Source organism: Odocoileus virginianus, chromosome 2, assembly GCF_023699985.2.
Source record: "Odocoileus virginianus isolate 20LAN1187 ecotype Illinois chromosome 2, Ovbor_1.2, whole genome shotgun sequence".
NCBI lineage: Eukaryota > Metazoa > Chordata > Mammalia > Artiodactyla > Cervidae > Odocoileus > Odocoileus virginianus.
In genome coordinates this window covers 93,838,223-93,864,965 of record NC_069675.1, presented here as the reverse complement: position 1 = coordinate 93,864,965, position 26,743 = coordinate 93,838,223, and the positions used below count along the sequence as shown (strand labels likewise).

Sequence of the window (26,743 nt, the reverse complement as noted above, 5' to 3'; positions counted from 1 at the left end):
CCTCAGCTCGAGCCCCTGGCAATCCCACCGTGCCTCTGGGCAGCCAGCTCTCCCATTCACAGTGTGAGCCTCTACCCCTCACTTTCTTGGGCACTCATTCTTCCTCCAGTTAGCAGAGGTGTCCCACCCCCCTCATCAGAAAAGAGCCCAGCTGCAGGCACACCTTCCCTGTCCTTACCTGTTCCCCTCCCCATCTCCAGTCCAGGTGGAGCTGCCCTCCTGGACTTGGTCCTGTCCTCCTACCACTGTGGAAAGAGCCTGCTATCTGATGATCCCTCTCAGGGGAACAGCCTCTGCCTCTCAACGTGGTCCTCCAGTGTTGAATGTGTTATCAGGCTCCATATAAGGGACCCTTCATCAATCCATTAACTCCCTCCAGGTCTCTCCCCCTCTCCTCTTCACAACCAAACTTCCCCAAAGGGTATCCACCCCTGCCCCTGTTACCTCTCCTCCCACTGTGCTCGGCAGCCTTCCAGGAGGGCTGCACTCAGATCACCAGTGATGTCCAGTCTTAACATCAGAGGCATGTTCCTTGACCTCCTGCCACATTTGGCCAGTGACATCCCCCCCACCCCGCCCCTGGGTGCATTCTCAGATGCCGGATGACCCATTCTCCTACTTCTCTGTCATATTCATGCTCCTCTCTCCTGCAGTGAGAGTGTAGGTTTGTTAGGATTCAGTCACAGGCTTCTTCACCCCACAGTCTTAGGGGCGACCTTATCCTCACCCAGGCTTGCTTCCAGCCCAGCTTTCTCCTGAGCCCAAAGGTGTTGCATGTGTGCCAGCTGCCCACCTGACATCCCCGTCAGATGTCACTGACCTTGGCATTCCTCTTCCACCCCACATCCACCGGATCCAAATCCTATCAATTCTTGCCATTTCTTCCCCCACCCCAGTCACCTTTCTGATGCAAAGCCACCATCCTCTGCCCTAAATCACCAAAGGTGTCCTCACTTCTCTCCCCACTCTCCCACAATGGCCCCCTCTGTGTACATCCTACTTGTACTGGTTAAGCATATACCAGTTTGTCAAAACACCAGTTTGTGCCAGGTTACTGAGCTAGGAAAGGAGCCTGCCCTCCTTGCACTCTGGGTAGGGGAGAGGGGGATGTAATAAATAAATGAACAAGACAGTCTCTGACAGTGTTAAACACGATGAAGAAAATAAAAGGGATGTGATCATGACTGAGGCCAGGGTAGGGCAAGGTGATAAGGAATAAAGCAAATCGGGTGTGTGTGTGTGGTGGTGGTGAGGGGGGTGGGTACTTTGGGCAGAAGGAACAGCACCTCCAAAAGCCTGGAGGTTTGAAAGAGGGCCCAGAGCCCCTGTGGCCGAGTATTGGGTGCAGGGAGAGTGAGTTGAGAGGAGTCTGAAGAGTGGGTCTGGGGCCATACTGGGAGGTTTGGACTTTGCTTCAGTGCCTTGGGAAGCCACTGGAGGCTTTGAGCCCGACAGTGACATCATCCGATTTATGCTTTTAAAAGCTCACGCTGGCAGCTGTGTTCCTCTCACCCTAAAATCTGCCCTCCCCAGCGCCTCCCCCCCCCCAAAACACACCCTGGCCTACACTGCTCCTGGCCCATACTGAGTGTTCAAAATAAGTGTTGAATGAATACATGCCCCTGACTTACTGGAGGTAGTCACTTTTCTCACTGGACCTCAGTTTCCTTACCCGAAATGTGGTCTGTGGGATTTTCATGCCAGAGTGGGTGGGCGGAACTGGACTTAGGTTACCGGCCTCCCGAACTCCCCGAGATCTGAGTCTCCCACACTCGGAACGGAATGGGGGGAGGGGGGTCTTCACGCCGCAGAGATCCTAACCATCGCGCGGCGGCCCCGCCCCACCCTGGACCGCTATCCGAAGGATGCTGCAGCCCCGGAGGCGGGACCCGCAGGCGATCCCCGGCTCCCCCTTTCGGATTGGGTGCAGCCGTGACCGGCACCGCTCGATTGGTCGATCGAGAAGCAGGGGCGGGGCCTGGCTCCTGCTGCGGGGCTACCCGGCAGCTGGGGACGCGGCCCGAACCCGGGAAGCTGCTGCGGGGGCGATGGCCGCGCCGAGCCCGGGGCCCCGCGAGGTAGGTGCCGACCCGAGAGAGGACAGGAAAGGAAAGGACTGGAGAGTAGTGGCCGGGTCTCCCGGCCCTGTAAGGGGCGGACACATCCCCATCCAAACCCAGGAGGGGTCCTGCACTTGGACAGGACTGGGACACGCCCCACATGGGGCTGCTGGTCTGAAGTGGGGAGTCCGGAGGCTTTTCCACAAGAACTTGCTTGGTTTCCTCACTGCGAAATGGAGACAATAATAAAAGCGTCTCCTTCATAGGGCGGTTAGGAGGTCAAGCTCTCAGCGAGGGCTGGGCTCATGGTGGGTGCCGACTGAAGATGGGTCAGAAGCTGTGACCTCAGCTTCATGGGGACCTGCGGTGTGGGACTGGAGGAATTCGGCGTAGACGAGTAGAGTAGATGACTCAATCACTGACATCACAGCTCCTACTATAAGGAGATCCTGTGCACGGTGCTCAGATTCAACAGTAAGACAGTTAATACCATCCACAAAGGAGTTATTGTAGTTCTCAGTTTACGGACCAGAAAGCGAGGTGCAGATAGGTTAGGTGATTTACCTAAGGTTACACAGCTAGTGAGAGGCTACGGAATGAACTCTCTATCCACTGATAATAAGAACCATCACTATGAGTGCTGACTGAATGCCAGGCACGGTCCCCTCACAACACGCCGTGAGGTGGGTACCAGCCTTTTCTGCATTTTACAACTAAGGGAACTGAGGCAGAGAGAGATTAGGAGAGAGCTGACAAACAATGATGTGGGACTCAGACGAGGGTCTTTCCCCGGTGGGGTGCTGACTGCCCCATGCTGACTGCTTCTGGTGCCACCCATCACAGATCCTGGCCCCCTCCCCAGAGGCTGGACGCAGAGCAGCTGCTTCAAACTCTGGCCACCGTGGGCTCCTCTGGCGTCTACGAGACAAGCAGTGTCGCCTGGGACTGTTTGAGATTGGACCCGGGCATGAGTTGCACCAGGTGATGTGCCTGATGCAGGCAGGGCTGTGGGCTGCCACTCAAGTGTCCATGGACCACCCGCCCATGGTGAGTGGCCAGTTCCGTGCACTTCCGCTAACAGCGAGACCAGCTTGATGCCCTGTCCTGCTAATAATGCAGGGCTGGGGATCAGAGCAGGCCAGATAGAAGGGGAGGAAGGTAGGGACTCGGTGCAGGGAAGGAGGGACATTTCTGGGCTGAGACCAGGAAGCCAGAAAGCCCAAGGTGTGTTGAGGGTGTGAGGAAGCCCTTGAACCCACGTGGTGGATGTATGATCTAGGTGGGTGTCTGCCTCTCTTTAGGCCTCAGTGTCACCATCTGTATAGTGGGTGGGAGGGATTGTACTCTTTGGTCTCTGAGGTCCTCCCTTTCTGCCAGGGTGTGCAGTTGAGAAGGGACCCCACCCCCACCCCACCAGCTCCGCCCATCCTCCCCAGAGCTCTGGCTAGGGCCAGGCTGGCTCAGCAGAAAGGGTCGCCCACTGCAAGCTCAGCAGCTGGATGGCCCCGGGTGAGCATGTGTGTCGTTTGTGTGTGTGCACACATGTGCAGTGTGACCCCATCCTAGCACAGGGACCTGGAGGGCCAGGGAGATGCAGGAGTCCTCTAAATCTCATCACCTGCTGAAAATCTTGCAGGGTTCCTCAATTCTCAGCATGGTCTCAGTGTCCTGCTGGCTGAAGCTCAAGGGCCATCTGTCCAACCTCATTCTCAGTCCACCCCTCCTTATTCTCTTCAGTCTCGGTCTCTCCTCTTCCCAGTGGCCATCACTGCTGTTCCCCCTGCTATGAGCACCTTGCTACCCGTCTTCACTACCCTCACATTTCATCTTAGGGGGCACCTCCTCCAGGAAGCTTTCTCTGATTCTACTCTTCCCAGGCTCAGTCAGGCAGGTCCCTAGACTTCAAGGCCACCCCCTTTTACCAGGAGGGCATCTGGCAACACTTTGGTCAGCGTTGTGTCTGGGCACATGTGCCAGGCTCTAACTCAGAGACTGGTGTGGGAGACTCAGCAGTGAATAAGACACACCTGGGACCTGCCCCGGCTCCTCCTTCCCTCCAGCTCTGGGAAGGCTGGCGCTCTCCCTGCTCAGCTCAGGCATGCCTGGGTCAGCCCCCAGCTGCTGGAGGAACCACATAGGGGGAAGGGGTGAGGCCGGGTGCCAGACTCTGGGAGACCCTGGGCTGGCAGCGTCGGCTGAGACTTGCCCTGGGCCCCTCTGCTCCTTGCTCCAGGGGCTGCCCACAGAGGAGGATTTTTCCGAAGTCCTGACCCAGGTTCATGAGGTAGGAAGCCCAAGACCACTGCATGGGAGGGAATGTGTTCAGCTCTCCTCCTCCGTTTCCGCATCAGTTGCAGTGGGAGTGATGGCTTGACCCTGGGGTCTTGCAGAAAGAGTGTGCTTAACCCTGACCCTCCCGTGGGAGGGCCAACTGCACACCCCTGGGCGCCGGGGGACACTCCTGGGGGCTGTTCTTCCTCCTCGCAGGGCTTCGAGCTGGGCACCTTGGCTGGCCCCGCCTTTGCCCGACTGCGGCGCTCCCTGGGGCTGGCCGAGGAGGACTACCAGGCCGCGCTGGGTCCCGGCCGCCCCTACCTGCAGTTCCTCAGCACCTCCAAGAGCAAGGCCAGCTTCTTTCTGTCGTGAGCTGGTGGCAGGGGTGGGGAATGGCAGGGGGAGTGGTGTCTGGGGGGAGGGGTCGGGGGAGGGGTGCGCTTGAGGAGAAAGAGAATGCCCAGGGTAGGTTGGGTCACGTCCAGATAGAGGGGCGGAGACAGGAGGCCAGACGGGCGGTGGGGAGGCGGCTCCTGACCGGCCTGGACAGTGACCTCTCCCTCCCGCCCCTCAGCCACGACCAACGCTTCTTCCTGAAGACCCTGCGGAGCCGGGAGGTGCAGGCGCTGCTCGCCCATCTGCCCCGCTACGTGCATCACCTGCAGCGACACCCACACTCACTGCTCGCACGGTTGCTGGGTACGACCTGTCCGGGACCGGGACTGCAGGGAGCGGGGAGGGGTGAGGAGAGAGGGCGAGAAGGGGAGGGGTCGGAGAGTCGGAAGGTTCCAGGATCGGGGGTGGTGGGGGGAGCGTAGGGGACCTGAGTCCGAGCAGGGTGGAGGGCACTAGGCAACAGAGAGGCGGGGGCCAAGTCCAGTGGGGAGGCAGGTCCTAGACCGCAATGTACGAGGGGGCGGGGTCGATGGGCGGGGCCGAGACCTGGGTGGGGCCCCAAGGGGGCGGGGTTGGGATTGGACAGTGACCGGAGGAAGATTTGTGGGCCTGTTAGTCGCTCAGTAGTGTCTCTCTGCGACCCCGTGGACGGTAGCCCGTCAGTCTCCTCTGTCCATGGGATTCTCCAGGCAAGAATACTGGAGTGTGTAGCCATTCCCTTCTCCAGGGGATCTTCCTGACCCACGGCTCGAACCCAAGTCTCCTGCATTGCAAGCAGATTCTTAACCGTCTGAGTCAGTCGCCCATTTGGGGCTAAATCTAGAAACAGGTCAAGTCGGGACACCACCCTCAAATTGGGGAAGGGAGGGGTCCGGGGGCGCGGCCTGGAGGCTTGGGAAGCGCCAGATCTCTAAGAGGAGGAGTGGCCTGAAACTGGACAGGATGGACCCCGGGGGCGTATCCGAATTTGCGCCCCTCACCTGACGCCCTCTCCGCTTCCAGGAGTGCACAGTCTGCGGGTGGCTCGGGGAAAGAAGGTGCGTGAGCCGAGTGGACCGGGCCAGAGGGGGCTGCGGGAGGGTGAGACCCTGTCTCCTCTCACCCCCTACTCCCTTCCCCAGAAATACTTCATCGTCATGCAGAGCGTCTTCTATCCCGCCGGCCGCATCTCTGAGAGGTGAGTCGGCCTCCCAGCCCCGCCCAGAATGTACCACCTGAAGCGCCCGCACTCATGGGATAGACAGCGAAAGATCGATCCCAAGATCTCTTGACGGGTCCGAGACCATGATCCCCAAGACCAACGTCTCTTGAGTGCTCAGGAGGCAATGGGTGCTGTATTGAGTCATTTGCACTCATCATCTTCCTTCCCAGAATATCTCTGAGGGGTAGGTGTCCTTATCATCCCCATTTTGTGAATGAGAAATTGAGGAGGGGAAATCTACATAGCTACTGTGCTGGAAGCAGGGATTCAAATCCAGCCTCTGATTGGACGAGGCCCTCTGAGCCTCCTAGTCCTGCCTCCTCTGCCACCAGAGCTCCACATCGGTGCTCCCCAGGGGCTGCAGACCTCCCACAGGCCCTTGTGGTTCTGTGAGTAGTGTGGGCCCACTGTGTCGGATACCCGAAGGATGACAAGGGGCCAAGAGGCAGGCACAGGCAAGGGGAAAGGCTGGACTGGTGTTCAGCTTGAGTTGGAATCCCTGCTCTGCCCTTTAGTCACTGTGTGGTCTTGGGCAAATTGAAAAACCTCTCTGAGGTTTTTTCCTTCATCTCTAACAAGGGAGCGATAATGGACTGGGGTTGTGCTGAGAATCTGAACAGTCACCCAGTGGCTGCTCTTGTTTCTTATCACCTTGTGAGCTTTCCTGTGAGTCTCAAGTCTGTATAATGTGGAATTCTGTCTCCCCCACCCCTCACCTCCAGGTATGACATCAAGGGCTGCGAGGTGAGCCGTTGGGTGGAGCCCGCCCCTGAGGGCAGCCTTCTTGTGCTGGTGCTGAAAGACCTCAACTTTCAGGGCAAGACCATCAATCTGGGTGAGCCATAGGGTGGTCACTGCCTGCTCTTCCTCTGTTTAGGGCGAAGTTAGAAGGGTGTCCTTAGCACTACCCTCTGCCCGAGTCATTAACAGCCTAGATTCTGGAGTTAAGTGGAGAACCCTAGCTCCGCGACTCTCTAGCTAGGTGACCAAGGCAAATTACAGATGAGTTTGCCCATCTGTGAATTGGGACAGTAATGTCTCCTGCCCTCCCGGGGCAGGTGCGTGTGGAGCCCGCAGCACCTTGCCCGGCAGCCGACGAGCACTCAGGTGGGGGCACTGGTGCTCCGGCAGGGCCCCAGCGGAGCTGGTTCCTCCGCCAGATGGAATTGGACACCGCCTTCCTCCGGGAGCTCAACGTACTGGATTACAGCCTCCTGATGGCCTTCCAGCGTCTTCATGAGGATGAGAGGGGCCCAGGCAGTAGCCTTATCTTCCGCACAGCCAGGTGGGCCCCCCAGAGGCAACAGCAAGAATGAGGTGATGAAAGCCTGGACAAGACAGGTGGTGTGGTGGGAGAAACAACACAGGCAGAGGTTCAAAGCCTGGAAAGTGCAGCATTTGTGTGTATGTGTGTACATGTGTGTATGGGGGGGGGGGGCAGAGGAGAGCTGGAGAAGCCTGGCCAGCAGGGGTAGAGGGCACAGGTAGATCACAGCAGGGGAAAGACCAGGTGAGATCCAGCTGGACGAGAGCTTCAGTGTTGATTTGAAGAATCTGCCCGTTTTCTAGAAGGGGATGTGGAGTCATTGAAGATTTCAGACCTACTTCATTTATGCCTTGGAAAGAGCCCTTGCCCCTTGACCTGGTCATTTCACTTCGAGGACCCTGAAGTCATCCACTGGCACCATCATCATGTTGCCTTCCTCTTGCATGCAGTCAATCCTTGCATGCTGACCATGAGGTTTTGAGAGGATGGGTTCATTCCCAATTTAGAGATGTGAAAACTGAGCCTCAGAGGGAGGAAATGAAGTTGTAGAATGACTTTTGAGGATTCATGTTAGTACTTGGTTAGTTACTTGGATTTCAGTCCTCCAAGGCCCACTTTTGTAGTTGAACAGTCAGGGCTGCCCTGGCAGTTCGGTGGTAAAGAATCTGCTTGCAGTGCAGGAGACCTGGGTTCAATCCCTGGACTGGAAAGATCCCCTGGAGGAGGGCGTGGCACCCCACTCCAGTATTCTTGCCTGGAGAATCCCATGGACAAAGGAACCTAGTAGCCTGCAGTCCATGGGGTCGCAAAGAGTCGGACATAACTGAGCTACTAACACTTTCACTTTTGCTTTTCAGAAATATTTAGGCATTAAGATAGGTCCTTCTTGGAAAATAAGAAAGGAAATAAGTTCATTGATTTGGTGGGTGGACAAATAAAAAATGATGTCCACTCACCCAGCCCCCAGCCCCACCCTTTGGAGGAAGACCTTCTAATGGGCAAGTCTTGGGCACAACCCAAGGTAATGGCTCCCCATGAAACCTGTGACTTGGTGGACACATCCTGACCAGGTAGTGGAATGCCCGCTATGGGATACAGATTCCCCTAAGTCTGCCCATCCAAGCTACAGTAAACCCAAGTTTGCATACAGTGGTTGTTATTTTATTGAAATTTTCCAAGCTGGCTGGTAAATGGCCACCGCCCCACTTCCACTCAGTTCCCAGCCTCTCATTCAGAACCTACCATCCCCAGGTTAACCCTGCCACTGCAGAAAGTACCAGTATTCTGTTCAGGCTCCCAGACCACTCTGTTCAGATTGGTTGGTGCCTGGGGTGGGAGGGAGCTTTCTTTGATTGGCTTATTTCCCCCCAAGACCTGGGCAGGGCAGGAATAAAGCCCTCCGCGACCCCCTGACCCCCCTACTCTCCAAGTCGCACCATCACAAGAGGACAAAGTTAGGGAATTGAGCCTTCTCTGGCTTGGATTGGGGGCCCCCACCAGAGGCATCTTCTGATTTGGAATACAACTTGAGGCAAAAAGACACACCATCTGCAAACTTGGGTTTTTCTGCAAGGTTTCAACTCTGCCACTCTGAAACTTTCAGGGTTGGATGACCCCAAACGGCAGTTTTGGAAATACCTAAATACAGTGTGGCGTGTGCATGCTCAGTCGTGTCTGACTTTTTGCGACCCCATGGACTGTAGCCCACCTGGCTCCTCTGTCCATGACATTTTCCAGGCAAGGATACTGGAGTGGGTTACCATTTCCTTCTCCAGGGGATCTTCCCCACCCAGGAACCCATATCTCCTGCATTGCAGGCAGATTCTTTACTGTTTAGGCCATCAGGGAAGCCCACCCAAATATGGGACTTACCCAAAGTGATGTGGTACTTAAATGTAGACCCAAATGCTAGATACCAGCGCACCAGTAGAAAGTTAATCCTAGCCACACAGGTAGTTTAAAATTTTCTAGTAGCCTCATTTTCAAGAGTAAAAAGAGGGACTTCCCTGGCAGTCCAGTGGTTAAGACTGCCTTCTAATGCAGGGGCTGCGGGTTCGATACCTGGTGGGAGAACTAAGATCCCACAAGCCTTGGGGCCAAAAAACCAAAACATAAAACAGAAGCAGTAGTGTAACAAATCCAATAAAGTCCTTAAAAAATCTTAATAAATAAATAAAAAGTAAAAAGAAATAGGTAAAAATAATTTTAATAGCATATTTGCCTTACTTCATACATCCAAACTTTGATCCTTTCGTCATCTAATCAATGTAAACATTTATATCTTGCATTCTTTTTCTCATACTGTCTTGGAAATTCAGCATTTTTTTTCTTTTCTTTTTCAGTATGTATTTTACACTAACCATGCATCTCAGTTGGGACTGGCCACACTGAAGCGCTCAGGGGCCATACGTGGCTAGCCGGCGGCTCCTGAGCGCACAGCTCAGCTTTTAGCCTGTCAGTTGTAATTCACTCAGCCGCCCAGTTTATCTGACATCACAGGCCGGGGCACACAGGAGGTGTGGGGATGACCCAGGGGCAGCCTGGCCCGGGCTGACAGGGTCCATCGACTGGGGGTCCTCAGAGGAGGCGGCTACCTCACCCTCCTGTCGGCCCCCAGGTCTATACGAGGGGCACAGAGCGCCGAGGAGTCGGGAGCCCAGAACCGCCGACTGCTGCCCGACGCCCCCAACGCCCTACACATCGTGGACGGGCCGGAGCATCGCTATTTCCTAGGCCTGGTAGACCTCACCACGGTCTACGGGCTCCGCAAGCGGCTGGAGCAACTGTGGAAGACGCTGCGCTACCCAGGCCGGACCTTCTCAACCGTCAGCCCAGCTTGCTATGCCCGTCGCCTTTGCCAGTGGGTGGAGGCGCACACGGAGTGACCGGCTGCTCTCTCCCCGTCTGGACACACGGGACCACACCAGGGACGCGGGTTCCAGCCTGGCCCCTCGCCTGCCGTTCCTCCGGTTGGCCTCCAGAGGGCGGCATCCCCTAATACTATGAACTCATTTTGCTGGGGAATGCTGTGCCTGGCATTGTGCCAGGGACCTCCCTAACGTGAGATTATTTAATCCTCAAAAAAAAAAAAAAAAAAAAAAAGCTACTATTCTTTTTTACAGACCATGAAATGAAGGCTCAGGGGGTGAAGGGACTGAGCAAAATCATTCAGCAATAAATGCGAGAACCAGGACTCAACTATGCCTTTGGACTCAGGAGCTGTATTCTTATTCATCAGCTCCCACAGTCCTGTCCTCACTGGGGAAGAGGGTGGCTGAAACCTTCAAGTCCAGCCCCTTTGTCGTCTGGACAGGGAAACTGAGGCCCAAAGACTTTAAGGGACTCATGCACGGGTAAGTGGCAAGGCCAGCCCAAGAACTCAGGCCTCCCAATACCTGCCCCCCCAACCTAGGCTCAAGCAGGACCCACTGGCCTCCCTCTGGGGTGGCCCCCTTATATCCTGCACAGGTGGGAGGAAGTGGGGCATGGTGGGGGGTGGGCTTCAGCTCTAGGAAACATTAGACTGGAGTCCACTATTGATCTTGAGTAAGTTCTGCCCTCCTCTGGGAGTCACTTTAATCACCTGTGAAATGGGAGCAGGGGTTGGTGGTCAGTCTGGACACACAGACATCACCAGAGCAGAGAAGGAAATTGCCTGCATAGCCCCTGATCATTCCTTCTCCCTCCTCCAGGAAATTTCAGCCCTACCTCTGACCCTAGTCCAATTTGACCATGGCCAAGGGAGCCTTTCCTCTAGAGCTTCTCTGTGGCCTGGCTGTGTGACCAGGAAAAGGTGCTAAACCTCTCTGTGCCTCAGTGGTCTAATTTTGCAAATGGAAATATTTAACTCATTAAATATTTATTGAGCACCTGCTATGTGACAGGCCCTCTGCCGGGGGAATGGGGACCTGGGGTGGAGCGAAATGCAGAGATTCTTCCTCCAAAGAACTCACAGCATGTGTGTGGGAGGAACAGTAATAAAAGTCATGTGTGTGACAAAGCCTCGTGAAGAAACAAGGGGTCATGGCGCTTAGGGAAGGAGCCCCTATCTAGTTATTTGATGGGAAGGGGGGCTCTAACCTCTAAACAGAGACCAGAAGAATCAGATACAGCTCTGGTGGTGGCGGGGGGTTGGGGGGTGTCCCAAGCCAAGGACACAGCAAAGATCTGGGGTAAGAGAGAGCTTGGCATTTGAGAGAAAGAATTATTTCACTGTGGTCAGAGTTTGAGGGTGGGGTGACAGTGTGGTGGTGGGGGGAGATTTGTGGGCCAATCGCTGGTTCCTGGGGCCGGATGATTCCAGACCTTAGGAAACTCACTCAGTGACTCAACGCTGCCATTGCATTGGCCCTAAGAGAAAACAAGGAAAGACGGCTGGTGGGGGAAGGGAGAGGAAAAGGAAGTCTTAGGCTGCAGGGCTGGAGCGTGGGCTCCTGGAATATACACCTAATTGACGTCATCCCTTGCTGTTTGGGTGACCCTAGGTGATTACTCAACTTTTCTGAGCTGGCACAAACCACGGAGCACTTCTCGTTCTGGCTCAGCAGGAAGTTGAGACACAGAGTGCGTTAAGGTCATCACTAAGGAGGTGGGTGGGTCGTGGAAACTCTGGTGGAAGGGCAGCACAGCAGGAAACGGGGGCTTGGCCCTACATTCTCCTGGGGTCTGGGTCCGACCAGGCTGAGTCAAGGCCTGAGACCTATGCTCATGGAGAGGGATGGTTCAGTCTCTACCTGCTTTGGGTCTCTGACAATGGGCTGAAGCAGGGCCTGAAAGAACGTGGCCCCTCTAAGGTCTCATGAGGCACAGGACTCCTGGCTCTTCTAACTGGCTCAAGCAACACATTATCTAGCACTGTGTGTGTGCTGGACACCATGCTGGTGTTGGAAATGCTCTAAGGACATGACTGGCCTGACTGCCCACATGGAGAATAGAGGCTAGTGGGCAGGTGGACCGTAAACAAGACAATGAGTCAATGCACAGTATGATTTCAGAGTGTGACAAGTCCCTTGAAAAAAATAAATCAAGTTGGGACAAGAGGAATGGGGGTGTGGTGTCAGATAGAGGGGTTGACAAGGGCCTTCTAAGGAGGTGATATTTGAGCTGAATGACTAGAAAGAGCTGACCATGTGAATACAGAAGTCCAGGTTGAGGATACAGCAAGTGCAAAGGTCCTGAGGTAGGAACAAGTTCAATGCAATTGGAGATTGAAACGGCAGTCAGGGTGGGTGGACAGCGATTGGGGAGGAGGCAGGAGTTCAGAGCATGCAGGGCCTCACAGATCAGGATGAGGAGAGAGGACTTTTGCAGGGTCAAACTGAAGAGCTTCATCTGAGGCTGCAAACTTGCTGGTGTCAGTTCCTCTGTGGATGTATGATCCTCCTCTGCTCTGGGAGCTTGGGACCGTTGTGTGTGTCCCTGTCCCCATGCAGTCTTAGCAAGGCAGGATATGCCTCTCTGTGGAAGGAATCATCACTTCACCAGCCATTGTGGGTGATCAGTGAATCCATAGGGAACATCTCACCATTTTCTTCCCCTTGGAGCTGGGGCCACGGAGAGAGACTGAACTTAGGTGTGCCCAGGTTGGGGTGAGGCAACACAAGGAAGGCTTGTGCTCAAAGGATGCACTGGAAGCAGGGCTGCTTCAACATCAGCCCTTCCAATAGGATGAGTAGCAGCACGGAGGTCTGATCACTGGCTTCAAGGAATTTGGCTTTGCATGTGGGCTTCTCAGGTAGTGCTAGTGGTAAAAAAAAAAAAACCCACCTGCCAATGCAGGAGATGCGGGTTCAATCACTGCGTTGGGAAGATCCCCTGGAGGAGAGCATGGCAACCCATTCCATATCCTTGCCTGGAGAATCTCTCATGGACAGAGGAGCCTGGTGGGCTACAGTCAGTGGGGTCGCAAAGAATCAGACATGACTGACGTGACTTAGCATGCACGCACATGGAGTGGATAGCCCCGGAAATTTGCTGAACTGGGTGCAGGTTCCCAACACAGATACCTTGCTATTGTATCCACATCAGAACCTCTTAGAAATGGGAAAATAGAGTTTGAAATAGGACCAGAGCAGGAGTCCAGGCTTTTACGGTGTGACTTCTTCTGTTTCTATGCTTCCTCCTTATCTTGCATGAAACTCACAGGATTTAAATTTAGTAATTCAAGATGGAGTCACTGTGGCCAATGTGAACTTCCATATTAGTTATTGTGAACTGTCCATTACAGGACTGTGAGTGTCTGAATGTGATAAGTTAACATTGTTGCTTTAGGGACTTTCTTGGAGGTCCAGCGGTTAAGATTCTATGCTTTCCCTGAAGAGGGTGCAGGTTTGATCCCTGGTGGGGGAACTAAGATCCCGCATACCATTTAGTGTGGTCAAAAAAAAAAAAAAAGCATTGCTTTAGATAAGGAATTAGTTTGGTTTCTCAGAAAGACTCTATTGGCACCAAGACTGATTAAGACTCCTTGGGGGTATAACTCTTACCCTCTATAGGCAGATTCCTTAAAATGAGACCACAGTGCTGAGCAACTTGAAGGCTCTTTGCTGGAGGACTCCCCGCTGCTGTTCCAGATGGATGCTCTGTTGGAGCAGAAGGTGACTTCCTATCATGTCTGTCATGAGACTGGTTCAGCTAGACCAAAACCTGCTGCTCACTGGTGCTGAGATGGGATCTTCCCAGACTTCTCCTTGGACAAGTTTGTTACCCCCGTTTCTATTTTCCCTACTTTGACTAACCTGTGTTGCCTGCTTTTGTTGTTGTTCAGTCACGAAGTCATGTCCTAGTCTTTGCGACCCCATGGACTGCAGCACACCAGGCTTCCCTGTCCTTCACCATCTCCCGGAGTTTGCTGAAACTCATTTCCAGTGAGCTGGTAATGCCATCCAACTGTTTCCTCTGTCATTCCCCTTCTCCTCCTGCCTTCAATCTTTCCCAGCATCATGGTCTTTTCCAATGAGTCAGCTCTTCACATCAGGTGGTCAAAGTACTGGGAGCTTCAGCTTCTGCATCAGTCTTTCCAATGAATATTCAGGGTTGATTTCCTTTAAGATTGACTGGTTTGATCTCCTTGCAGTCCAAGGGACTCTCAAGAGCCTTCCTTAGCACCACAGTTGGAAAGCATCAATTCTTCAGCAGTCAGCCCTTTATACAGTCCAACTCTTCACCTGCTAATTGTGTACAATAAGCCAAGTGACTCATGAATTGAATACTGGTTGTTTTGTATATCCCCATCCTGTGATTCTAACCTGGTCTTACTGCTGGACCCTGCAACAAAACAGGGGCATTTGGGAGTTGAAAGTAGGCGGTCAGAGCCCTGGCTTTGCAGTGACTGCCCAGTTCAAATCCTGCTTCTGCCACAAGATGCTCCAGCACTTTGAGGTAGGTTCTATCATCAACCCCCCTCCACAGAGGAGAAAAACTGAGGCTCATCTGAAGTAGTCCAGGTAAGGATGCCCGAAAAAAAGAATACAGGACGCCCAGTTACACTGGAGGACTTCCCTGTAGCTCAAACGGTAAAGAATCTGCCTGCGAGGCAGGAGACCAGGGTTCCATCCCTGGGTCGGGAAGATCCTCTGGAGAAGGGAATGGCAATCCACTCCAAGATTCTTGCCTGGAGAATTCCATGGACAGAGAAGCCTGGCAGGCTACAGTTCGTGGGGTCGCAAAGAGTTGGACATGACTGAGCGACTAACACACACAGTTACACTGGACTTTCAGACTTCTAACATAATTAGTGGCTACTTTCCTGCGTAGTTCAACCGGTAAAGAATCTACCTGCACTGCTGGACACTTGGGTTCGATTCCTGGGTCGGGAAGATCTCCTGGAGAAAGAAATGGCAACCCACTCCAGTATTCTTGCCTGGAGAATCCCATGGACAGAGGAGCCTGGCAGGCTACAGTCCACAGGGTTGCAAGAGTTGGATGCGACTTAGCGCTATCTTTCTTTTCTCAAATTTCAATATAAGTGGGCATCCGGTACTTCACTTGGCGAAATCCGGCAACCGTACGAAGTTTGAAATCTGGAGCAGCCTCAGCCTAAAACCCCACTTGATTGTCCCTGAAGCTCCCTACACCCAAACTTCAGAAATGGAGAAATTCCAGTCCGGACCACAAGAGGGCGACAAGTCACACAAGGCACCCTCTAGGTCTTTCCTCTAGGGGGCCGCCCACCCCACCACCCGGAGGAGCTTAGGAGATGCGCTGAAAGGCGGAAGGGAAGAGATGCTGGAGCTGAGGCTCCACCCCCAGCTGCTGATGCCGGGTCCCCAGACCCTGCGGCCTCGCCGCCCCAGCCCACGCCCACCGCGCACGCCCCACCCGAGGCGCGCTCGTAGGCCCCGCCCCCGCCCCCGCCGCTCAGCCCCGCGCCGGGCGCCTGTCTCCTCCCCACCGTCCTAGCAAACCCCGCCCCCGCCGGCGGCGGCGCACAATCAGTTTCCAGCCTCCAGAAGCTGAAGCGACGGTGACGGCGACGCCTCAGCCTCGGGGCTCTGGCTTCCTGCCCCGTCCGTCCCGCCCGCGGGCCATGGAGCTCCGAGCAACGGATGGGGAGCAGCCGGCGCATCCCCTCTTGCCCTCCAGGTTAGCGCCCGAGCTGGTGAGGGTCGGTGGGGTCTGGCGGTGGGGTGGAGAGCCCTTGTCCCGTCCAGCCCCAGGCCTCTCTGTTACTGAGTTAGGCGGAGATGGGAGTCAAGGCTCCAGGCTCCTGGTGCTTATCTGACCCAGACTGGATGGGGTGGCCTTGAGCCCTGAGCTTCTCTTGTCTACCTCTCCTTCCCCATCTGTGCAGTGGGGACTGGGTTGGCGGGAGGTTTCAGCTCCTTTAGGATGGGGACGGTGTTTGCCCCGTGTTTGGGGACTTGAGGGCATGTGATTCCCAGGAGCTGTCTGCCCTGACCCAGGCCTGTACCCTCCCCTGCCTCAGTATCCCTGGGCAGATCCCTTGGAGGCCTGGGACCCAGCTCTGAGTGTCTGGGTCTTGACAGGTCCCTGGCTCCTCCGATCCCTTCCCAGCCTGATCCCTGGAGGCAGCAGCCACCGGGCTGCTGAGCGGCAGTGTCAGCATGAAGGCTCCGGTAAGTGGCCGAAGGAGGAAGGCTCACAGGGGAGGTGGCTTCCGGCCCAGTAGCCTCACCCCCCGCCCCTGACTCCCCACCCCAGGGCTGACTGTCACTTATGATTCCACTGCTCCTGAGCTGAAGGAGACCAGCAGACTGGCCTCAAAGTCCAGCCCTGATCTGCCAGGCTGTGTGGCCCCTGGCAAGTGGCATTCCCTCTCTGGTTTCAGTGCCTTGCTCCTCCTTCTGTGTATAATGGAGATAATAGTACTGCCTCCTGTGAGCATCCAGGGGTCACCCCGGTGAGGCATCTACCTGGGAGCAGGGTATGTCGTGAAAGTTCAGTTTAGCGGAATCTTGACTTTAATCAGGAGCCCCTGGTGAGAGCCTTGAGTGTTGTGGGAAGTCAGCCGTGGCTGCCTGAATCAGGGTCTCTGGGTCCTTGTGGGCAGGAAACCAGGTGCCAAGCACAGCTTGAGGCCTCAGGGGCTGAACCCCCTCCTGCGCACAGCTGGTCTCACAGAGATTTATTTTTAGGAGCTGAAGTGGCTTGTGGGCAGAAGAGGGAGGGCCTCTGGCAGGATATGCCCAAGGAGGGGACTGGTGGGGGCTACTTTTTCACCTCTGATTTTCAGAGAGCCCCAGCCAGCTTGCCAGATGGTTTCTGAGGCCGAGGGACCTGTGTCTTGGGCAGGCTGGGAGACCGGTTAGAGCCCAGAGAGACACAGGTGGTGACCAAGTTGGCCCAGCACACAATGGCAGGCCAGGGTTGTGTCCCCCCACCAGGCGGCCCCTCCTTGAAGGCTCAGTGGAGGTATTCACTACATCTGCCAGCCGGGCAGGGGGCCAGGAGGGCTTCCTGGTTCACGTGGCCTCTGGGGACGTGGTTTCTGGAGGAGGGAGCCTTAGGGCAGCAGCTCTCAGTTCTTGAAACCGTTTGCTGAGTGACGCTTCCCTATATCCCCTTCTACTGTCTCTTTACTCACACGGTCTGCTGACCCAGGTCATGATCATCAGCTGGGGGAGGAGGGCGACCATGGAGTCAGCTGGGGGCGGGGACGGGCTCTGGGTGTACGGGACAGCCTCAAACCGGGATCTGAAGGGAACTGGTGGCCCTTCTGCTGGGCCACTCTCATGTCTTCATATGCACAGCACTTTACGGTAGCCCTTTGGCCACTGTCCTCAGAGTGAGTTCCCACTGTGGGTAGTATCGGTTTCACAGAGGAAGCAGGCCCGGAGAGGTAGACAGTTATGCCCAAGGCTGCACAGGGCACCTCAGCTTTCTGGTTAAGAGGACGGTTTCTGGTTTGGAGACCCCACCCTGCTGCTTTCTTACTGTGTGACCTTGAGTTGCCTACCCATTTTCACCCCAAATTGGTTTCCTTATCTAGAATATTGGGATAATAGGGCTTATCTCAGTCATGTATGTGCTCCGAACCAAGCCCAGAGGCAGGCCTGGCTGACAGAGACTGTGGCCTCTGCTGATGTTCTGGGAACTACTGAACTGTGGTTTGGACCCATGAGGCTGGGGACCCCAGCGGCAGCTTCTAGGAGCTCCAGCGACAATCCCCCCCAACTCGCACCCCATGACCGCTGTCTCCCCCAGGGTCGGCTCCTGCTCATCGTCCTCTGCTCTGCGGGCTTCTCGGCTGTCTACATCCTGCTGTGCTGCTGGGCCTGCCTGCCCTTCTGCCCGGCCGCCTGCCTGGACCCCCACCTCTCTGTCAACTCCAGGCCCACCGTGCCGGGGCCTCTGCACTTCAGTGGCTACAGCAGTGTGCCAGATGGGAAGGTGAGTTCGCTGGGCAGTGTGTCGAGGGGTGGGGTGCAGGCCCAGCCAAGCTTGCCAGGGTTCTCCCCAACTCTCTGGGGACTGTGAGAACTGGGCTCACGTCAGGCCAGCCTGGATCCTGGACTTGGCTCCTCTGCTCAAGCTGACCCTTTACCTCTCTGAGCTTCAAATTCTAGGAGGAAATTTTTTTTTTTCCAATTGTGGCTGTACTGCGTGGCTTGCGGGATCTTAGTTCCCCAATTAGGGCTTGAATCCAGGCCATAGCAGTGAAAGCGCTGAGTCGTAACCACTGGACCACCAGGGTATTCCTAAATGTCTTTTTTTTTTTTTTTTTAATTCAACAAATATTGCCTGATGGCTCTCAGCTGGGCACTGGGGATAAAAAGATGAGTTAGGCAGGGTGGCCACCTGGAACTCCCAGTCCAGCCTGAGAGCCAGACAGCATCACATCATGGTGGTACATGCAGCTTTAGATTTATTAATAACTGTCCACGAACAACCCATCTGTTTAGCAAGTGTGTATTTGGTGCCTTCGATGTGCTCTGCCTTGTGTTGATACCTGCTGGGGATACAGATCTGCCCCAGAGCTGTCCCTCTACAGGAGACAGGGACAGTGGAGCCCAGGGTGACAAGGCAGCTGAGGCCCCTGCCCCGTGGCGTGCACCTCCCCACGCTTGTTCTGCCAGGCGAGGTTCAGAATGCTTTACACCGCTCACCCTGATTTCAGCAGCCCCAGTTGGTAGGTTTCTCAAAGGCATCTCCCAACGACACCTGGTGCAGGAAGGTCTGAGCTCGGAGTCTGCCAGCTCTCCAAGTGTTGGTCAGAGGGAGGACGGCTCAGGGACCTTGCGCTGGAGATCTGTTTCAGGTCTTCATCCCTCCAAGTCACAGTTGCCTCATCTGTAGAAGGCAATCATTGTGGTTCCTACCTCAGTAGGGTTGCTCTGCAGGTCCAACTCTGTGATTCGTGGACAGTGTTTAGAATGGGTGCTGTATAAATCTTTGATCAAGATGCAGAAACAGCTGAGTTGGGAGGGACAAACTCAAGTGCCGCCAGGTTTGGCCAAGAGGGACAAGCGGCAAGGTGGGCTGGGTAGACGCCGTCCCAGCTTCCATGGTCACGGCTAGTGTTCATTTCAGATGCTCAGAGCTCATGAGGATGTGGCCCCAGGAGGGCCAGATCCTCTGAGTTTGTTAACAGAGCAGAAAATCTTAGAATGTCAAAAGGGCTGATTTCTGTATAGGATTCATTGTCTTAAAGACCCTGCAGAACAGGACAAGCAGAACACCTTCTGGGGCTGATGGTGATCTTGGATCTGAACAGACCACAATTGTCAGCTCAGACTCAAACTGAGAGCAGAATAAGGAAGTCTTGTTCTTTATTGCCAGGGCATGGAAAATGGGGCTACGAGTCCTTAAATCAACACAGTGTCAGACATAAACTGTCCCTGAGTGGGCTACAACTGTGTGTCTTTTATCAACTAGATTGAGTGTTTCCATATCCTTTATAGGTCTCCATCAACCTGTGTTCCCAAAGAGGGCATGGAGGCCTGGGGTAGGCAGCAAGTCTTCTTCCTGGGAGCCCTGACCTCCAGTAACGGTTTGCAGACTTGTTGGATCAGCTTCTGCCTTTTATGAGATAATGAGGTGGTGGGAGGGCAGCTTACTGTGCCCTCAGGCTGTGTTGATCACTCTCTAGGCATTTTTAATTGAATCCTTACAACCTGATCAAGTAGATGCTATTTTCATCCCCTTTTTATAAATGAGGAAATTGAGGCTCAGAGAGACAAAGTAACTTGCCTTAAGCACACACAGCCAAGATGGGGCAGAGCCAGGATTCAGGCTCAGAACCAGAGGTTCCCAATGTTGTCATGGGCTTTTACTTATAAACTGGGACAAGGAAAATGGGACTTGGGCAGAGGAGGAAGTGACCTAAAAGTAATTCTGAAGAGTTGAGGTTCATATTTACCTAACAAATATATAACTGACACCTAGTCTGTGCCAGGAACTGCTCTAAGTGCTTTATAAATATTAACTTATATAATCCTAACAAGAAAGTACAATGTAAGGCCTCATAGGGCCTTAGCAACAGAAACCAGGGCCAGAAATGTAGCTGATGGGGAAGCACAGGACCTTGAATAATGAATCTTAGCTCTGCCACTTGTCACTGGTATGACCTTTAGAAAGTCATACCAACTGCCTGGCTTGTTTCCTCATCTGCAAAATGGGTTGATGAAGTCCTTGGAGCTGATACAGGTGGTCAGGTGTATTCCTGGGTGGAGGAGAAGGCGGGGTGGAAGCTACATGCCCAGGACTTCCTTTCTTTCTCTCTACCTCCCCCCACAGCCGCTGGTCCGAGAGCCGTGCCGCAGCTGCGCCGTGGTGTCCAGCTCAGGCCAGATGCTGGGCTCGGGCCTGGGCGCCGAGATCGACAGTGCGGAGTGTGTACTGCGCATGAACCAGGCGCCCACCGTGGGCTTCGAGGCAGACGTGGGCCAGCGGAGCACCCTGCGGGTCATCTCCCACACGAGCGTGCCTCTGCTGCTGCGAAACTACTCCCACTACTTCCAGCAGGCCCGCGACACGCTCTATGTGGTGTGGGGCCAGGGGAAGCACATGGACCGGGCGCTGGGCGGCCGCACCTACCGTGCGCTGCTGCAGCTCACCAGGATGTACCCTGGCCTGCAGGTGTACACGTTCACCGAGCGAATGATGGCCTACTGCGACCAGGTCTTCCAGGATGAGACAGGCAAGAACCGGTGAGCAGGAGCCGGGGAGCTGGCCTGCTGGGGGTCTCCCTGGCAGCTGGGGGTCTCCCTGGCAGCTGGGGGCCTGCCTTCTCCAGATGCCTCTGGTCCATCGAGGGTCTGCTCTGTCTGGCACTGGGGCTCAGCAGTGATAGAGGCAGACGTGGTCCTGCCCTCTGATGGGGACAGGAATCAGAGAGACTGTCGTCATTGAATGATGACATAGATATTCCACGTGGCAGTGAAGGGTGTTCGGCCTCACCAGTATACACCGTGGCGGGGCGGGGTGGCGGGGGGGTTGTTGGTGGTGGTGGTGGTGACTAGTGTGGGGCCATGGCAGGGAGCTCTTCTGTTTGGAGGGGATGCTCTGAGACCTGAATTGGTTTCTGATGTCCCTTCCAGAATTGAAAGTAACAGTAGCAGTTCTAACAGCCCTTTTTGTGCACCAGGTACTGAGCTAAGTACTCTTGCCTTCAAGATCTCATTTTATCCAACACCCAGAGGAGCACTTGAACTGTTATGGCTTCCTCCTCTGCACACTGGCTTCTCCCCCACCTCCGCAGCTCAGAAAATACAACCACCAGCCTCCAGTTTTTTAGTCAAACACTTGACTTTGCCCTCGACTCCCCTTGTTTCATCACCTGTCACGTAGGATGGGCTTGCAACTCTCCTTCCTTGCCCGCGGGTACCTCCTTGACCTAAGCCACCATCCTCCTCTCTGTTTTTGGTGATATTTTTAGTTATTTGACTGTGTCTGGTCTTAGTTGCAGCACGTAGGATCTTTGCTGTGGCATGTTGGATCTTTAGTTGTGGCATTCAAACTCTTAGCCGCATAATGTGGGGTCTAGTTTCCTGACCAGGGATCGAACCTGGGTCCTCTGCACTGAGAGCGCAGTCTTAGCCACTGGACCACAGGGAAGTCCCCACACTCCCCTGCCCTTGCAGCAAGCCCTGCAGTCTGATCTCTAAGTGCCCCAGTGAGTTCATCCTACCAGTCACCTGGCCTCACCCTACAGCAGCTTCGCATCACATGGAAAATAAAGTCCAACTCCCACCTTCTCCCCTCCCCTGACCTTCGTGCCATTGCATGGTCTGCCCCTGCCTGCTTCTGTGGCCTCATCGTCCATCGCTTGCCCTACTCCAGCCACACTGGCCGTGGACCTCCACACTGCTCTCACCTGCAGGCCTTTTGCACCTGCCACTCCTACCCCCAGATCCTCCCTTGTGTTCAGTATGGATGGCATTTCTCCTTGCCCCCGTCTGAAGGAACACTTCCTACCTGACATCAGTCATCCCATTCTTTTGTTTCCTTGTCTTCCCAGCAGGTCTCTTCCAGCTGCCCCCTTCCTTGAGAATGTTAACGCTGGGTGGGGCTGCTTCATGGCCAGCTCAGGGCTTGGGAAGTGTTTAGTTTGAATGGCTGAACCACCCCACAGCCCTTCAGTAGAGCCCAAGATGAATGGCCACCTGCTGGGAAAGTAGTCAGTACTGGCGCTTTGAGAGTGGCGAGGCCAGGTCCGGCTCCAGGCTCCCATGCTCTGAGTTGGCGGTTGGGGCTCGTGGGAGGAGCTGGACTGATGGTGTTCCCTCTCCATTACCACCTATAGTTATCCCCATGTCACCCATGGGTCACTGAGGCTCAGAGAGGTTCATAAGCAAACCGGATGCCCCGGAGCAGATTCAGGATTCAAGTTGAAGACTGCTTGACTCTCGACAACCCTCTTCCCCACTTTCAGTGGCTGTGTTTCTGCTGCTTTCTGCTGTCTCTGCAAGCTTGGTCCCTGTGATGCGGAGAGGGTGTGACCAGGGCTGATGCATCATCATTGTTGGGGGCGTGGTTTGCTCAAGTCCTGTGTGGATGGGTAGAAGATGAACAGACATGGGTTGGCACCCACGCCCACCTCTTGCCCACTGCTGGCCTTGGGCCAGATCTTCCAGCTCCCTAGTGTCCCCCAGAGCCTCTCTGTGGGGGTCGAGGTGAGAAGCCCTTGACTCGGAGGGGAACCAGTGCTGTGCGGTGAGCCAGCTGAGCTGGGCCACCTTGCTTCCAAGTTGAGCTGGCGGACGTGGCCAGCTGACTGTGCGTCCCTTCCCCGGCCAGGAGGCAGTCCGGGTCCTTCCTCAGCACCGGCTGGTTCACCATGATCCTCGCCCTGGAGCTGTGTGAGGAGATCGTGGTCTACGGGATGGTCAGCGACAGCTACTGCAGGTCAGGCCAGCCAGGAGCCAGGCGGGGGGACACCGTGTTTGGGCCCTATGCTGAGGGTATGTGGGCTTCCGCGTGAGCAGCCAAGGCACAGACAGCCCTTGGGCCTGGTACCCAGTGGGAAGGAGCCCAACCTGTAGAACAGGCTGGGTTCCAACCTCCGCTCTGCCCGAGTGGTCTTGGGCCCGGCTGCCACCTCCCATGGCAACTGTTTTCTCAGGTCAAAGAGAGCAAATGACCACACTGTCCTCAGAAGCTTGTGGAAACGTTTAGCGAGAGAATGATCTCCCCAAGTCCTTACCCCAGCCTCAGGGCTGCTGTGCGTGTCCATCATCAGCTGTTACGCCCAAGCTTTGACTTGTGATGTTGTTCTACTTCAACACTGTCATAGCTCCCATCACTGAACTGAAGGGGCCCCGCGTTTTCACCCTCTGTTTTTTGGGAGAACTTCTTCGCTGAGCACGGGGGCAAGATGAAAGTAGCCCCTCTCTACCAGGATGCCTGGCCAGACTGCCTGTGAGTAGGTGGATGTGCATGCCTGGCACTTCCATGCTACGGGGAACCAGGGGTCCCTCAACCATGAGCCCGGCACCAGGCACTTTGCATTTTTTGACCTGTGGTTTTAGCTTCCCTAGTGGCTTAGGTGGTAAAGTCTGCCTGCAATGTGGGACGACCCAGGTTTGATCACTGGGTCGGGACTATCCCCTGGAGAAGGAAATGGCAGCCCACTCCAGTACTCTTGCCTGGAACTTTCCATGGATGGAGGAGCCTGGTAGGCTACTGTCCATGGGGTCACAAAAAGTTGGACATGACTGAGCCACTTCACTTTCACTTTCAGTCAGGAAGGTAGATGTCACCGTGCCCATTTTACAGATGGGTTATTGATGCTCAGGGCGTTTGTCTTGGCCTAGAGTCAGCCAGCTCGCAAGAGGTACAGCCAGGGCTTGAACCCTCAGCCTTTGGAATCCTCAGGGGCTGCCCTGTTCCTCCTTTATCTATCTTGGCTACCCTTGGGACCAGGCCTGAGGGACTCTGTGGTCCGTAGGGCTGGGTGAAGGATGGTACCGGCAGGTGGCAGGGTCTGGCTGGAGGCGGGCGAGTTGGGGTGCCTCACACCTGTCCCTCTTCCCCACCCTCAGGGAGGAGCATCACCCCTCGGTGCCTTACCACTACTTTGAGAAGGGCCGGCTGGATGAGTGTCAAATGTACCTGGCGCATGAGCGGGCGCCCCGCAGCGCCCACCGCTTCATCACCGAGAAGGCTGTGTTCTCTCGCTGGGCCAAGAAGAGGCCCATCGTCTTCGCCCATCCATCCTGGAGGATGCAGTGGCCCCATCGCCACAGCGCCATCACCAGGCCTCTGTTGCAGCCACACCCCGCCAAAAACACTTAATTTATGGATCCTGTCTCCTGCCATGTGCCGAGCGGACCTGAGTTCCCTTCCAGCCATACCCTTGGGGACACGTGGAGCCATCTCAGGCTTCTAGACTTGGGGAGAGAGGAGGAGGCCTCTGGTGACCTTGACAGCCTCCTCCCCACCCCTGCTCCCTGAGCAGTCTGAGTCGTTTTCAAATTCTTCCCACCTCTGAGTCTGTCCAGTGACCTTTGCCCTGGGGGCTGGTGGCCCCCAGTCACCAGCACTATGAATTTTGACCGAGCACTAGCCCTGGTCCTTCCTCTCTGCATTCCCTCTCCACCTGCCTTTGGTGCCACACTTCCCAGGCTGGTTGCCCTCGGTGGGGCAGCCTCGAGTTTGGGGTTCATTGGGTGAGGGGGGGAGCCTTTGAACTGTGACTGCCAGGGCCACCTCTGGAGTGTACGGGTAAATGTGTTTTCTGGAAGCCTGTCCTGGCTATTGTCATGTGTCTGAGGGTGGGGACTGGAGCTTCTCTGCTCACCACAAGCGCATGACCTGTTGCCTTGAGGGGAGACCTCCAGCCAGCTGGCCTTCTGGCTGTCTAATCTCCCTGCCTGTTTCTTCCTCGAGAGCCTATCTTCTTCTCCACCAGCTGAGGGTGTGTGGCCCCATGGCAGCACATAGCCCAGGAGACGCCGCAGATCAGAGGCTTCCGTGGGATTCCCACCCTGCACTGGGAGAGCAGTCAGGGTGGGAGGAAATTCCCCCACATCATGTTCCCTTCCTGGTTCAGGGTCAGATTCTGAGGGCCTGGCCAGTTAAATTCCCAGTTAACTCCGGAGTTCGTTACACTATCAGAAAGGAAAGAGGGGGGCAGGCCCGGGGCTTTCCTTTTCTGAGTAGCAGTTCGGTCACCGGTAAAGTGGAAAAGCAGACCCACCATCAAACAGGGGATGGACGATGTGCAGCCACCGTCCCTGGGGTGGGGTTAGAGTTAGCCCAGTTCACAAATGACATGAAGCCACTGGGTTGAGCCAGGATGCAATCCCAGGTCAGAGCTGCAGCTGAGTGTCTGGGCCCCCTGTATCAGGTGGTTGGAAAGGGCTTCACTCCCCCTCCCTTCTTCCCAACTTCCTCCCTTTTCCCCATTTCTGGAGACTAGGAGACTAATGGTGGGCCAGGACCCCAGATCTCAGCTGGGCTGGCGTCCTTGGATTCTAGCTTGCAGCTCTGGGACTCAGCCAGTTCATTGACGGGTGACCTGTGCAGTTTCCTCAGGCACCAGGCTTAGCCTAATGTTCTGCAGTTTCCACTTGACACTTTTTTTTTTTAATTAACAAGGGGCTACACCTTTTCATTTGGCACTGGACCTGTCAATCACGTGTAGCCGTTTGTGCTAGGGAGTCCAAGTGACCGGAATGTGCCCCTCCCGCGCCCAACCTTGTCAGGAGAGTCTGGAGACCTGGCATTGGGCCCACAGGCCTTTAGTGCCCTGCCTCCGCTTACCCAGTGCCCGGTGGCCCCAGAAGGCTGCAGGTGTGGGAGGGGAGCGCTGAGCTGGGGAGGCAGGGAGCCACGCTGTGGGAGGCAGCAGGCTGGCGGCCAAGCCACAGCTGCTGGCCTGGCGGGGGTGAGTGTTTCTAAGCTGGTGTTGGGTAGAGGTAAGGGGCAATGTGACCTCGTGGCTGGTGGCAGGGCGGGGGCGGGCGGTGGTTGGTGGGGGAATCTCCAGGCTCAGAGACAGGACTCTCGAGTCAGACCTAGCTTCATTCTGGCTCTGCTTCCTGCTGCAGGGCCCTGGTAAGTTAGCGCCTACCTCGTGGCCTCAGTTTCCTCACCTGTAAAAGGCGCAGGGAGTAGTGGTACAGCTCACGGGAGAGAGATGGCACCCAGGAAGTGGGGCGCCATCATTTTCAGCAGGGGCTCCTTTGCTCACCCAGCCCTGCCTGTCCTGATGGTGAGGGATGGGCAGGAAGACTTCCCACCACCATCAGCTGTGTCTGCTCATGGCATCACCCTCGGTCTCCCAGGCCCAGGGTCTGCTGGGTTTGATTGGATTACGACTCCAGCCTATCCCAGGAGGTTGCCTCCCACTCCTGTTCCATTACTCGGGAAACGCAGGCCCAACCCTTGGTGTCCAGTGTACAGAGTCACCTCTATCTTGGCCCTGCCCTTGGGTGGGTTGGAGGTTTATTGCTTTGTTGACCTAAATGTCTTTCTGGAGCGGTAACCTGCCAGCTGCGATCCACCAGCCACTCCAGATGTCTGGAGATTGGACCTGGGCCTGCTGACGTTCTCTGGACCCCCTTCTCTGCCACTGCAGTTCCTGCAGCTTCCCGGAGGTGAGTCGGGGGGAGTGGGAGCCTGAGGAATATAGTGGGGGTC

General features: G+C 55.4%; 2 protein-coding genes across 4 annotated transcripts; both read left to right on the top strand.

The window, feature by feature from the left end:
• The first annotated feature begins 1,982 nt into the window (after positions 1 to 1,982).
• Positions 1,983 to 11,198, top strand: PIP5KL1 (phosphatidylinositol-4-phosphate 5-kinase like 1). Its single transcript, XM_020874933.2, has 10 exons — positions 1,983 to 2,078; positions 2,904 to 3,107; positions 4,294 to 4,344; positions 4,548 to 4,702; positions 4,909 to 5,033; positions 5,733 to 5,767; positions 5,852 to 5,907; positions 6,654 to 6,766; positions 7,063 to 7,216; positions 9,816 to 11,198. Exons 1-10 carry the CDS (start codon positions 2,049 to 2,051, stop codon positions 10,081 to 10,083), a joined length of 1,191 nt encoding a protein of 396 aa, XP_020730592.1. The 5' UTR covers positions 1,983 to 2,048; the 3' UTR covers positions 10,084 to 11,198.
• A 4,399-nt stretch (positions 11,199 to 15,597) lies between these two features.
• ST6GALNAC4 (ST6 N-acetylgalactosaminide alpha-2,6-sialyltransferase 4) lies at positions 15,598 to 24,842 on the top strand. Of its 3 annotated transcripts, XM_020874932.2 has the most exons (7): positions 15,598 to 15,781; positions 16,186 to 16,275; positions 17,864 to 18,049; positions 20,396 to 20,644; positions 20,738 to 20,808; positions 22,898 to 23,005; positions 24,142 to 24,842. In XM_020874932.2, the coding sequence occupies exons 2-7, from the start codon at positions 16,264 to 16,266 to the stop codon at positions 24,392 to 24,394; spliced, it is 879 nt and encodes a 292-aa protein (XP_020730591.2). In that variant the 5' UTR covers positions 15,598 to 15,781; positions 16,186 to 16,263; the 3' UTR covers positions 24,395 to 24,842. The 3 variants fall into 3 exon arrangements, with proteins under 3 accessions (XP_020730591.2, XP_020730590.2, XP_070309550.1); XM_020874931.2 differs by having other exon boundaries at positions 15,609 to 15,781; positions 20,396 to 20,808; XM_070453449.1 differs by lacking the exons at positions 15,598 to 15,781; positions 22,898 to 23,005 and having other exon boundaries at positions 16,249 to 16,275; positions 20,396 to 20,808.
• The last annotated feature ends 1,901 nt before the right edge of the window (positions 24,843 to 26,743 follow it).